At 40.9% G+C, this 14,614-nt stretch overlaps 1 protein-coding gene across 1 annotated transcript in view; it reads right to left on the bottom strand.

Annotated features, from left to right (window-relative positions):
* Window positions 1-14,614, bottom strand: part of GNA14 (G protein subunit alpha 14) — a 200,489-nt gene that overhangs the window by 93,393 nt on the left and 92,482 nt on the right. Inside the window, exon 2 of the mRNA XM_024126860.3 lies at window positions 11,142-11,326. Within this exon, the coding sequence (XP_023982628.1) occupies window positions 11,142-11,326 (185 nt within the window). The remainder of the gene's footprint in view (window positions 1-11,141; window positions 11,327-14,614) is intronic.

Genomic DNA, 14,614 nt, shown 5'->3' with positions numbered 1-14,614 from the left:
ATGTTGACATACTATATGTAACACTGTACTGGGTGTAGTGTATTATTAATGAAGAAGTTGATAAGACAAAGTGACAAAAAATAAAATTTTGCCAAAAAAAGAAACCTGTTTAGGACACAGCAAAATATAATTTTTTGCTTCTGAACGTAGGTTACTCACATGTTTAAATTTTGTAATATCACAGGGAGCCAACACAGCCCTCACTTAAGGAAGGAAATACAAAGACTGAGAGCGTTGGTGATCGGCCCAAGGCTGTTGAGGATGTAAATGACAGACAGGCCAGGAATTCAATTTTATGTCAGCCATTGTCTCATTCTACTACACCAAGAACTAACTTGAACTTGGAAAGAAAGACTTTCTTGTAATTACTAACATTGTTAGGGCTCTACATATGGACTGATGCAAATCATGATGATCATGCATGATAATAATGATAAATGATGATTAAACCACAAAGTGAAGCCTCCACACAGTTCAATAGGAAAGACATTCCATGTCAACACAAAGCAAAGATACAACAGGAGGGGGAAGAGTTTGGGGTCTTGGGGAGAATTGGTGGCCACTGGTCGATCATGATGGCCTCCCACAAATGCCATCATTCAACCACTGGAGCTCTCGGTGTAAATGAAAGGGAGAGAACTTTGAGGCACCTAAAATACAGTTATTCCTATAATCCTCAACCTTTGTGCAACTAGCTCCACCTTAACTATTTAAACGATTAAAAGACTAGATTAGTTGTGACTTTAAAAAAAAGAGAATCTAGAAAAATTAGTAAACTTTCTATTCTTTATATACTCACACACAAAAGCAAACAATTTTCTAACCAGATTTCATAAATGGCCAACTTAAATGTGCCCATATCTTTACTTCTAATTACAGATTTTAAAATGCCAAAATATTTTAAATTTAACTTAGGGAAGATACAAAGCAAGAGTAACAATGTGAAAGCTATTTTATGTTACTTTAGATAATATTTAATTAAACCTGACAGAGTTTTAAGTGTCAGAAATCAAGGTGAATAGAAGGCCAGAAATAAACCCACACACCTATGGTCAATTAATCTACAACAAAGGAGGCAAGAACATGTAATGGAGAAAAGACAGTCTCTTCAATAAGTGGTGCTGGGAAAACTGGACAGCTACATGTAAAAAAAAAAAAATGAAATTAGAACACTCTCTAACACCAACACAAAAATAAACTCAAAATGGATTAAAGACCTAAATGTAAGGCCGGACACTATAAAACTCTTAGAGGAAAACATAAGCAGTACACTCTTTGACATAAATCGCAGCAGTATCTTTTTGGATCCACTTCCTAGAGGAATGAAAATAAAAACAAAAATAAACAAATGGGACCTAATTAAAATTAAGAGCTTTTGCACAGCAAAGGACACCATAAACAAACCGAAAAGCTAATGCACAGAATGGAAGAAAATATTCGCAAACTATGTGACCAACAAGGGATTTATCTCCAAAATATACAAACAGCTCATGCACCTCAACAGCAAAAAACAAACAAAAAAAACCAATCAAAACTGGACAGAAGACCTTACTAGACATTTCTCCAAAGAAGACATACAGATGGCCAAAAAGCACATGAAAAGATGCTCAACATCACTAATTATTAGAGAAATGAAAATCAAAACTACAATGAGGTATCACCTCACACGGGTCAGGATGGCCATCATCAAAAAGTCTACAAACAATAAATGCTGGAAAGGGTGTGGAGAAAAGGGAACCCTCCTATGCTGTTGGTGGGAATGTAAATTGGTACAGCCACTATGGAGAACAGTAAGGTTCCTTAAAAAACTAAAAACAGAACTACCATATGACCCAGCAATCCCACTCTGGGCATATACCCGGAGAAAGCCATATTTGAAAAGATATATGCACCCCAATGTTCACTGCAGTATAACAGCCAGGACACAGAAGCAACCTAAATGTCCATCAACAGAGGAATGGATAAAGATGTGGTACATATATACAATGGAATATTACTTAGCCCTAAAAAAGAACAAAATAATGCCATTTGCAGCTACATGGATGGACCTAGAGATTGTCATACTGAGTAAAGTAAGTCAGACAGAGAAAGACAAATAACATGATATCGCTTATATGTGGAATCTAAAAAAGGGTACAAAGGAACTTATTTACAAAACAGAAACAGACTCATAGACTTAGAAACAAACTTATGGTAACCAAAGATGAAAGGTGTGGGGGAGGGATAAATTAGGAGGTTGGGATGAACATAGACACACTACTATATATAAAGTAAATAATCAACAAGGACCTACTGTATAGCACAGGGAACTCTACTTGATACTCTATAATAACCTATATGGGAAAAGAAATAGGTATATGTATCTATTTCATATAGATATATGAAAAAGAATAGATATATGTATATGCATAACTGAATAACTTTAATGTATACCTGAAACCAACACAACATTGTAAATCCTCCAAATATAAAATAAAAATTAAAAAGAAAAAGAAATCACAGTGAAGTACACAAGATGCAATGCCTCAAAGCTCCCTGGAAACATCTGAGCTTCCAAAAAGAAGAGTCAATGAAAATTTAAAAAGCCACTGTTCTGGTTTCTAACGTATATGGTTTTAACTCTGAAGGTGGGTTGACTGGTGAATACGCCCACTCACTCGCACCCACACATGCACGCAGACACACATACACAAACCTTTTAACTATTTGTTTCTGTTGGATTAGTTATTGTATCCCATTTGAGCTCCCACCTGAATTAAAAAAAAAGTTCTTATCAGGGGATGCTTTCTAGAATGCTTTGCCTAGGCTTATACTGCAGAGTTTATTACAACCAGTTAATAAGAAAATCTACCTCGCAATTCAATGAAACCAGGTGAACTGATGATTCTCTTGGCAGGACTCCAAAACAAACCTGGGGATTAATTTACCTCTTGGCACATGTTTATGGCATTCATTCATCAGTGAAGAAACTGGGTGACAAGAAAAGGCAGGGCTGCGAAGACAGTAGCATTAACACACCTGTTACCTCTCTACCATCAGAAAACGAGAGTGCGGCTCTGCCATGAAGAGAAAGCAAATTGTGAAGGACTTTGGATCTAACAAGAATTTTCATGGATAAACAACAATGTCCTACTGTATAACACAGGGAACTGTATTCAGTATCCTGTGATAAATCATAATGGAAAAGAATATGAAAATATATATATATATTGGGTGGGCCAAAAAGTTTGTTCGGTTTTAAGTAGACATTTTTCATTTTCACGAAGAACTTTATTGAACGTATTCACTAACCGAATGAACTTTTGGGCCCACCTAATATATATATATATATATATAACTGAGTCACTTTGCTGCACAGCATAAATTAAACACAACGTTGCAAATCAACTGTATTTCAATAAGACTTTTTTTAAAAAGAATTTTGCTAGCATCAACGACCATGATTCTAGCTTTTGTTAAAGAGTTTTGAATTGTGAGGGTATTTCACATGTTCCCCTTTGTATTTTAAGATAGCAAGAAAGTTGCATGCAATTTAAGACTCAAGGAAAATACTTCACATGTTAGATGGATGGATAGGTGTTCAAATAGCCTGTTGGTCACACTAGTTCCTGGGATATAACTTTGTGAGATTTTCCCTTTTTTATTTTATTTTTTTTTTTTTTGTGGTACGCGGGCCTCTCACTGCTGTGGCCTCTCCCGTTGCTGAGCACAGGCTCCGGACGCGCAAGCTCAGTGGCCATGGCTCACGGGCCTAGCCGCCCCGCGGCATGTGGGATCTTCCCGGACCGGGATACGAACCCGTGTCCCCTGCATCGGCAGGCGGACTCTCAAACACTGCGCCACCAGGTAAGCCCAAGATTTTCCCTTTTTAAAAGCATTTCTTTGCACGTGGTAGGTTCATACCTAGTCGTGAGGTAAGAGAAGAAATTAACATTTCAATGGTCAAATCAATCTCATCACTGGCCCCAAACATTTCTCGTCTTCCAATGTGTGCGTAGTGGCTGGTCAGATTTACTTGTAACGGTGATTAAGGAGAAAACCAGTTCTTTCTCATTTTTATCCTATTCTTTCCCATTTTCCAAACTCCTACATTTCAAGCTGTGATTGAGCAACTTTCACACTGAAGTCAACATTGATTAATCAGAGAACTATTAGCATAAATGGAAAAACTCCAGCCTAGGATTTTGATGGAGAATTTGTTGTTATGACACTGGCTAGGACTCCAAGTTCTTAGTAAGGAGAAAAATGTACCACACGATTTTTAATATCCAATAGGACATGGGAAGAAAGAGCCTGAATTTAACATGTGCCAGAGAACCAGTGACCCTGGGCTAAAGCCAAAGTCTGAACATTGGCCTCCCTGTTCCCAGAGGCTCATGCAGAATATGACTTTTCAAATTGGATGAGGAAGTAGGACTGAAAAGTATATTTAAACAGATGTTTTTAAAATTAGAAAATAAGGGGGTCTTAACATATGTCAAACCCTGAGAAGCTCTTCTGAAAAGAGCCACATAAATTGACCATTTTCACTTAACTGTGCCTGATTTCCTCACATGCATCCTTAACAGACCCTTCTAGAACTTCAGCCTCTTACTTTCTGAAAATGAAAAGTTAAGCTGGAAGAGTTAAATATACACAGATACGAGACATGATCAAAGCTCTTTTTGATGTTAGAAAATGTCTTCGCCTGCAATCCTAACCTGCAAATACCTGACTTTATTGCTTAAATGTGAAGTTGGATATTTGATGTTTAAGTTTTATACCTAGTGAATTACCATCTCAATAAATAAAAATTTCTATTAATGATGAGTGAAAATATGTAACTACGTAATTTCCTAATATAATGTTTCTATTTACAAAATGAAATTGTAAGGTATTTTTATTACAAACAATATCTATACCCTGGGCATGTTATCAATATAACCTGCATCCATGATTCTTTACTGATCAAAAAGAAACGATAACTTCAGTGTAGCAACAGTGGGAAAAGGAGGCTGAGAAGGCCCCGTAATGTGAACTCCAGAGAATGAAATGCAGCTCCTTCTTCCTCCCTGACCCCCACCCCATCCCTGGAAGCTCTTGCCATGATGCTGTGCTAGGCTCCTGCAAGACTCAAAGGAAAAAACACAGAATCTGCCCTGAATTCAAACATGTCACCTGGAGATGCTGTCACGGCTACCATCACCTCATCTCACTAAGGCCTCCCCGCCCCCGGTACAGCTGAACTAAACAAACATCCTCAATGCTGGCCCCTCAATTTACCTTTGGATAAAGGTTGATTAGGTCATCCCATGGAAGAGATTACCAGAAGTCTCCCTCTCCTCTATGGAAAGGCTCATCAGAAAGTAGATTCTGAACTGAACGCTTCCAGATAATCTTAAGATACATATAGCAGTGGCTCTCAAAACTTGGCTGCCTAATCAGAATCACCTGGGAAGCTTCTAAAAGTCAATCCAAAAGCTCGGGCTGCGTGCCAAGAATACTTAGGTCCGACTCGCCAGGGCTGGTACCCTGGGCGGCAGCAGAAAAGCCTCCCAAGAGCTCCCAATGTGCAGCTGGGACTGAGGACCATTGTTTTGCATGTTCCTGATATATCCAGCAGTCAGGAGAGGGGGGATCTCGCTCCAAGGGGCTGAAACTCAAGACGCTACAGGGAACTGATGACAAAGACATCTGTGTACTACCTAAATGAAAGACCTGAAAAACCTGAAACAAAATCAGCAGAGACCTTGTGAGTCAATTAAACCCCCCAAATTCAGCCATTCAAGAGCTGTAGGCGGCTACAGGGCCCAAGCCCACTACCTCAAGTGTGACTTGGAATTCAGTAAAAGCTTCTCGCAGAAGAGAAAGATGCTTTTTGAAGGAAATTTCAGACCTCACACTTCTAGAAACACCGAATTCCAAGTTAAGTACTTGAGGGGAATGGCAGGCAAAATACTCCTCTTACTGATGAATTATTAACTCTCCTTTTTTAAGATGCTGTTTTTGTTTTTACGATGAGCCCTTGCAATTAAATGTGTGTACATTACATGCAGATACTATGTGACCCCAGTGTGGTGAAGAGCTCCCATAAGAAGGAGGGCAAGTAAGAAGCTGGGGGTCAGCTACGGAAAGAACCTGTAGACCTTGTACTTTTTTTCTAGAGATCACTGAATACAGAAGCAAACATTTTTGAAAAGTTGGGCAGGGCTGTCCTTTGCCCTTGGGAAATTCTGTATGTAAATCATCCAAGCCAATTCTGCAGAACCTTTACGGGGATAAGATTTCCTTTACCACAATACAGACCTAGAGTGAGAATTTCTCAAGTTGGAGACACTACAAACAGTAAAATATATGAAGATTTCCATGAAATCATCACCAGGAAACATAAGATATAAGCTTAATTCAAATTTAGTAGTCCTGACACTGAGCAAATGCCTCTGTAGTATTTATTCAAGAAGTCATAAATTCTAATATGTGCTCGTGACATTCTTGAGAGACATAAAAATTAAGGATTATCAACAGAGTGAGTGAATACACGTGAATAATTTCTTTTAAGAAAAGTAGGCAATGTATAAGAAAATAATCTTCAAGACTAAATCTTAATTGAAAAAACATGTTGGTTAAAACATGGTTAAAAACCGAACGCTACTAAATTTCTGATAAATTTCCTTTCAAAAATAGCCTGTCAAGTAATAGGCAAAGATTTTCAACAACCTGGCTGACCAATAATCTTCCTAATATTTAAAATAAAACCCTCTAAAATCACTCTTAATTCCCTTCTACAGACTTTTGTTTGTTTTGTTTTGTTTTGTTTGTTTGTTTTTTTGTGGTATGCGGGCCTCCCTCTGTTGTGGCCTCTCCTGTTGCGGAGCACAGGCTCCGGACGCGCAGGCTCAGCGGCCATGGCTCACGGGCCCAGCCGCTCCGCGACATGTGGGATCCTCCCAGACCGGGGCGCGAACCCGGTTCCCCTGCATCGGCAGGCGGACGCGCAACCACTGTGCCACCAGGGAAGCCCCCCTTCTACAGACTTTTAAGAAAGTGTCTAGCTCTGAAAAAAATCAAATAATGGAATAAGAAGTGAGGGAAGGACTGAAAAGAAAAGCTAATTAGGTTTGTTCATCCCTGACTTAACTAGTCAATTGTTTTAAATGAAGCAATACTTTGTAAAGAAGACATGGACTTCCCTGGTGGTGGCATGGGCTTCCCTAGTGGTGCAGTGGTTAAGAATCCACCTGCCAATACAGGGAACACGGGTTTGAGCCCTGGTCTGGGAAGATCCCACATGCTGTGTAGAAACTAAGCCCATGCACCACAACTACTGAGCCTGTACTCTAGAGCCCACGAGCCACAACTACTGAGCCCATGTGCCACAACTACTGAAGCCCACGTGCCTAGAGGCCGTGCTCCACAAGAGAAGCCACCGCAATGAGAAGCCCACACACTGCAACAAAGAGTAGCTCCTGCTCGCCGCAACTAGAGAAAGCCCGTGCGCAGCAATGAAGACCCAATGCAGCCAAAAATAAATAAAATAAATTTTTTTAAAAAAGAAGACACAGATCATGCTTAAGTAATTACTTAAACTCCTAGAGCACTAATCATTTTATCATTTTAAGACCTAAGAAGGGTACTTTGTTATAGTTTCACATTTGGAATCAGGACTAGCCCACAGAGAAAATTAATCAGAAAATAATAAAGAAGAAATCTATCAAAATGACCTAAACAATCAACAGAAGAAACAATGAGTTCATTTTTGGCTTTTGAACTTGCCCCAATAATAACCTTCTATTTTCCAGTGCCATTTAATTTGTAAAGCACTTCCTTTTGCTCATGTTGGCTTATGAAGTAGACAGAGCATGTACTGTCTGCATTTAGCAGACAAGGAAATGCAAGACCGGAAAGGTTACACGGTTTCCCCTAGGACTGAGTCAGCAAACTCCAGACCATGGACTAAATCCACCTTTGGCCTTTTTTTGTTTGGCCCGTGAGTTAAGAATAATTTTCACATTTTGCAAACAGAGTTTATAAGCAAACCTCACTCATTCGTTTACGCATTACCCATGCCTGGTTTTGTACAACAGCAGAGCTGAGTAATTGCAACTGAGACTGTATAGCCCTCAAAGCCGAAAATATTTCCTCTCTGGCCCTTTATAGAAAAAGTTTGCTGACTCCTGTCTGAGACCCACAGGTGATCCATGAACAGAGCCCAGGTTTGGGGGAACCAATCCAGTGATCTTTCTACTCAACCTTTTGCTTGTCCTTAAGCCATGTCACTATGTGGTTCATCCCTGGCATATGTTTGAGGGATAAGAGGAAGTTTATGAAGCATGAATGCAGGTACTTGAAGTAGAAAGAAGGAACTGAGAATAGAGCCAGAGACAGCAAATGAGGAGGAGACAGAGGTACTACTGACTCATTTCCTAGTTTCACAGGTGTGTCAAAGGAGGGGAATTCTGCTCTTGGACGGACCATATCCAGAGTCTCACCCATACCTGATTTAGAGTATTTAAATGATGAGATTGGGGACCGTTTGAGTTGATATTTAGATCAGATTTGAGACTTGGAGTTGATGCTGTATTTAGGGTTAAATTTTTGGGGGATATTAGAATGGGGTGAATGTATTTTGCTTATAGGCTGGACATCCTTTGGGGGGTTGGGGCAGAGGGCAGACTGTACTGGGTTGAATAGTGTTGCCTTGAAATTCATGAAAACCCAAAATCTCAGAAAGTAACTTTATTGGGAAATAGGGTCTTTGTAGATATAATCAAGCTATGATGAGGTCATACTGGATTAGGATGGTCTCTAACCCAATGACTGCTGTCCTCATGGCAAGAGGGAGGTTTGGACACAGAGAGGAGAACACCATGTGAGCACAGAGATACAGAGGGGAGAGCTCTGTGGGAAGACAGAGTCAGGGACTGGATGGAAGCGTCTACAAGCCAAAGGACACCAAGGATTGCCAGCAACCATCAGAAACCAGGAGAGCAGCATGGAACAGAGCCTCCCTCAGAGCCTCCAGGTGGAACCAAGCCCCTTGATTTCAGACTTCCAGGCTTCAGAACTGTGAAGGAAGAAATCTCTGTTTTAAGCCACCAGTTTGAAATGCTTTGTTATGGCAGCTGGAGGAAACTAATGCAGATTAGTGAGCAAGGGGACATGGCCTTGTGAGAAAGAATTCAGATCAAGAGATCACAAGAAAGTGGTGCAATGTCAAACCCCATAAAACCTTTTTGTTTGAAATATAAACTCAGAATTCCTCTAGAAGACCGTGAGGGAAAACCAAACAAAAACCCAGGGACCTTGATTACTAAATCTGATCAGGTTTTTACAAACACATGTTGCCAAGATAAGCAGAACTGACTTATACTTGAGCCTTTTCTTCCCAATAGGCCTGTTTACAAACCTATCCCTAAATTCCAAGCTTTCCCCAGTCACCCCACTATGACTGGGAAAAAAAATGCCTTTTACAAAGGAGGAAAGTAGATTAACTAAAATTACCGCAAGGACGTTCCTGACATACCTCTTCTCTGAAATAATCCTAAATTTCCACAGATGACCTAATTTTTAAAATACTTTGTAAAGGGTGATATTTTTTTAATTGCATGCATTCAAAAAGATATAATGTATATACTCAAAACCAATGTGTAAAGGAATCAGAGTCACTTGTAGAATCACCCAGTGGCTCAGGACACACCTCTCATATTACTCGGCATCAGATATACTAAAGACTAATTCCCACCACTAACACCCTCCCCCCTCCCGCCTGACACACATGCACACACACATTTTTCAGCGTAACACTGTTGAGGGTTGAAGCTGTTAGGCAAGCTATACTCCTTCATTTCCTCAAGACTGCAAGGAAATGGTGGTAAAGACACAAGGTTGCAGTCACACTGTAAAGGTACATCTAAAATTTGGTGCACGTTGAGTTTTCCTATGTAATCCAGTCACTGAGGATTAAAAAAAAATTAGATTGATTGCTCTGAAACTCTTTATATAATGTACATGAACACAGATGCCACAAGTTCATGATAAAGTTGTCCCTGAGGTCCATATTTAAACCACTATTCTGGCATTTGAGCAGCTAAATTCTTTTTAATTGATCCACAAGAGAATCAGACAGAATTTTTCTCTTTATCATCATGTCATGTTGTAACTTGGTATCAATTATTTTAAAGAAACTCTATCATTTAGATTCTTAATGAATTTATACATAGTATTTTCCTATGGATTTACATTCCAATACACCATAGAAAATATTATTTGTCTCCTCCTCCCACCCTCCTGCCTCATTATTTTCCTATAGTCTTAAACAGATACGTATTTTAAATAACCCATGGTGACAGGAAAGCAAATGGCAACGTCATACCATTACTTTATGAGAGTCCTCTGCTAGTTGAGACACAAGCATTACCCTTCATAAATCATCACTTAGCTCCTAAGAAGGGCTAGCTCCCAAAACAAACAAACAAAGCCCACTGTCTTCTTTGAGTAGTCTGCAGGGCATTTTCCTAAGACTGGGAATTCTTAAAAAGTTGGCCATTGTAGGGCTTCCCTGGTGGCGCAGTGGTTGAGAATCCGCCTGCCGATGCAGGGGACGCGGGTTCGTGCCCCGGTCCGGGAAGATCCCACATGCCGCGGAGGGGCTGGTCCCGTGAGCCATGGCCGCTGGGCCTGCGCGTCCGGAGTCTGTGCTCCGCAGCGGGGGAGGCCACAACGGTGACAGGCCCGCGTACCACAAAACAAACAAACAAACAAACAAACAAAAAAAAGTTGGCCATTGTAAACCCAAGATCTCCACTCCTCCAATGAAGAAATTAACCAGGTATCTTAGCTGAAAGAGGAGATGTATATGTATGTCTTCCTTTTCTCAGCATCTGAAAAAAGTCACCAGAATGACTACCCACATTTCTGAATTGCTGCATGCTGGGCAGCACCACACTACCACTATGCTAGAGCTTCTGCAGAAATAAGACTGCAGCACTGTTCCTAAATTCATCACACTCCTCTGGAGTATCTCTACCCCAGAATCTGAGTTCAAGAGCTTCTTTTGGCCTCTGATGGAAGCACGCAGTAAATCTTTTAGTTCAGATACATATGCTAACCAGAGGAGGATAGCATGCATTCACAAATGGGTCCAACACTCTTAAGCATGTTACCTTATTCTGTTCACACACGTACTGTATCCTCAGGGTATCCATGGCTCTGATCATGGCTTGCATGGCGGTGAATATGTTTTGATAAACTAGCTTCGTGAACCCCTTTCTGTCTTCGTCGCTGTAACCAGACCCATGGATGATTCTCATCTGCTTGATAAAGGTGCTTTTGCCACTTTCTCCAGTTCCTAATGAGACAAAACAAGTGAAAAACCGCAGTCAGCAGTCTTTAAAAGGAACAGAGTGAGAAAGAAAGTACCTCCTGGCAGTGTTGGTCAATATCAGGATTAGTAAATTGATGGGGGTGGATTTGGAAAGGGCCTGCCGAATGCTTATGCAAGTTGAGGCTGCAGGTAGTGCCATCCTAAACCCCTGGGCAGAGGGGTCCCCACCCTGGACACTGTGCTTTAGAAGTCCACAAATATCACACACACACACACAATTTATTAAGGACACATGAGTGTCCATGTCACTTGGAGTAATCCTAAACATCAGCTCTTGTGACTAACACTGTTTACGCCCCAGGGAACTGCTCCTCGGCATCCCTTGCCCTATGACCTCGAAACAATTGGCATCCGTGTCTGAGAGCCCCAAACATTTGAGGGTTTCCCCACTGCTAATACCAGCCATGGCAGCGATGGGGGTTGCTTCAGAGTGCAGGGAGGGTTTGAGTAGCAGAAACACGTGGATGTGAGAAAAGGCTAATTAACTTGTCAATTCCTTTCTTTCAAATACATGAATACAATGGATCCTCGCACAATGAAGCACCATCCCTAGCTGTACCAAATGTCTATATCCTTCCCCCTCCTCACAATTTGTAGTTCAGGAGGTCCTCCAAACTCACAACACTTGCACATGGCAGCCAAGGGACATTTTACAACATCAAACCATTCCTATTGCTCTTAAATTTGCATAGATGTCCAGATAATATGTGTGAAACATGATGCCAGGACTTTACATTAATATGAGACTGAGGTATTGTTTGAACAGACAGGGAAAGTTGCAGCATAAGTGATAGACATTTGTGTGATGGAATTAAAATATTTTCTTTCTAATACTTTTTGTGATAAAGATAATGTATCTAAGAGATCCCATTACCATGTTTGGAACATAATATACTATATTTATGGTTCATTTTCAAATCCAAGTATTGCTTTAAAGAAGTTTTTTTTAACAATTCAGGTTGATATGATCTCAGTAGGGCAAAGTTTCTTCAAATTGGAATTAATGAAAATGATCTCATAACTAAAATGACTCAATAAAAGTTGGAGTCTTCAAATGGGTGAACTGCATATATACGAATATATATACAATATATATTCAATGTACCTGTTATAAAAAAGTCATCTAACAGCATTTCTATTAAAACAACACGAATTGTATGAAAATCTTAATTAAAATAATATAATTCGTGATTTTACTATTAAGAAGGCCAAAAATTATGAAACAGGAAATGATGGATTAATTATAAAATATTTTATTATGTATCCACATCTCAATGACCCAACAGAATACCCAGACAGTGCAGTTATAGTTAAATTCAATCATCTTTGGTACTTTATTGGCTCTTAGTCATATTAAAAACCATAGTTGGGCCTTCCCCGGTGGCGCAGTGGTTGACAGTCCGCCTGCCGATGCAGGGGACACGGGTTCGTGCCCCGGTCCGGGGAGATCCCACATGCCGTGGAGCCGGCTGGGCCCATGAGCCACGGCCGCTGAGCCTGCGCGTCCAGAGCCTGTGCTCCGCAACGGGAGAAGCCACGACAGTGAGAGGCCCGCGTACCAGGAAAAAAAAAAAAAAACAAAAACCACAGTTGTACATATCTTTTTTGACATTTTAGTTATAAAGAGATGTTTGTTTGTCATGGTAAGAGGATAGAACATATTAATAATGGTTTGTTTGCTTGATTATTGCCTGTAACCATTTAGACTTCTGGGATGTGGGTTCCCCATCTGTGCTCTCGCCGGGGGCCCTGTGAACATCAGGCCCCGGAGAAACATCTAGGGGACTCAATCAGTTTTTCCAGGTGCATAATAGAGACAACTCTTAGCATTTGATGAGATCTTTCCTTGTAAGAAAAAAAAAAATGTTCCTTCAGGTTGACCTTTTCAAAACACAAACCTGCTTTTCTATGTGTCTCCCCATCCTCAGCTCAAAACCCTCAATGGCCTCCCCTCAGCTCAGGAAGAAAGACAAAACTCTACATGGCCAACAAGGCCACGTGGTCTGGCCCCTCCGTCTTCGCCAGCCTCTTCTCACAACACGCTTTCCTCCTCCCTCTGAACTCTAGCCACACTGGCCTCCCTGTTGCAGCCTGGGCTCATGCTTCGCACGTCCGTGGGATACTCTTCCTCATCCCGCTCACTGCTGCTCTTCACCTGGCCTGGTCTGCCCGATGAGGTCAAGTCCCCATACTCTAGGTTCTCAGGGTACCATGATCTTCTGGTTGGAGCACCTGTTCCAGCTGCACTTTTGCCCATTAATGTCATTCTTCCTTTGACATATGCCTCCCCTACCAGCCTGTAAGTTTCGTTAAGGGGAGACAGGGGCCATATTTGTTTTTATTCACACTGCCTCCCCTTGGGCCAGGTATAATGCCTTACACTTGGCACAAGCTTATTAAGCTTTTATAAAATTGTGATAAAATATACACAGCAAAATTTACCATCTTCATTATTTGTAGGTATACAGTTCAGAAGTGTTAAGTATATTCACATTGTTGAGCAATCTCCAGAACCCTTTTCATCCTGCAGAACTGAAACTCCATACCCATTAAACAATTCCCCAGTCCTCCCTCCCCCCAGCCACCTTCCTACTTTCTGTATCTAAGAATCTGACCACTCTGGGTACCTCATATAAGGGGAATCACATAGTATTTGTCTTTTTGTGACTGGCTTATATCACTTAGCATAATACCCTCAAGGTTCATTCATGTTGTAGCCTGAGACAGCATTTCCTTCCTTTTTTTTTTTTTTTAAAGACCCTGATTATTTCTTTTTTATTTATTTATTTCAATTTATTTATTTTTGTCTGCGTTGGGTCTTTGATGTGTGCGGGTTTTCTCTAGCTGCAGCGAGCGGGGCTACTCTTCATTGCGATGCGTAGGCTTCTCATTGCGGTGGCTTCTCTTGTTGCGGAGCATGGGTTCTAGGCGTGCGAGTTTCAGTAGTTGTAGCACCTGGGCTCAGTAGTTGTGGCTCGCGGTCTCTCGAGGGCATGCTCAGTAGTTGTGGTGCACGGGCTTAGTTTCTCCACAGCATGTGGGATCTTCCCGGACCAGGGATCAAACCCGTGTCCCCTGCGTTGGCAGGCGGATTCTTAACCACTGTGCCACCGGGGAAGCCCTCCTTCCTTTTTAAATCTTGAATAATATTATTGAATTGAAAGCATTTTTTGAATACATGATAGTGATAAGGAATTCATCCAACCTCAGCTGCCTTCACCATCCACAAATAGGAAAAGAGGTGGCTCATCC

The sequence above is a fragment of the Physeter macrocephalus genome, chromosome 9 (genome assembly GCF_002837175.3).
Source record: "Physeter macrocephalus isolate SW-GA chromosome 9, ASM283717v5, whole genome shotgun sequence".
Lineage (NCBI taxonomy): Eukaryota > Metazoa > Chordata > Mammalia > Artiodactyla > Physeteridae > Physeter > Physeter macrocephalus.
The sequence above is the reverse complement of the archived record's forward strand: the minus strand, read 5'-3'. Positions and strand labels throughout refer to the sequence as shown.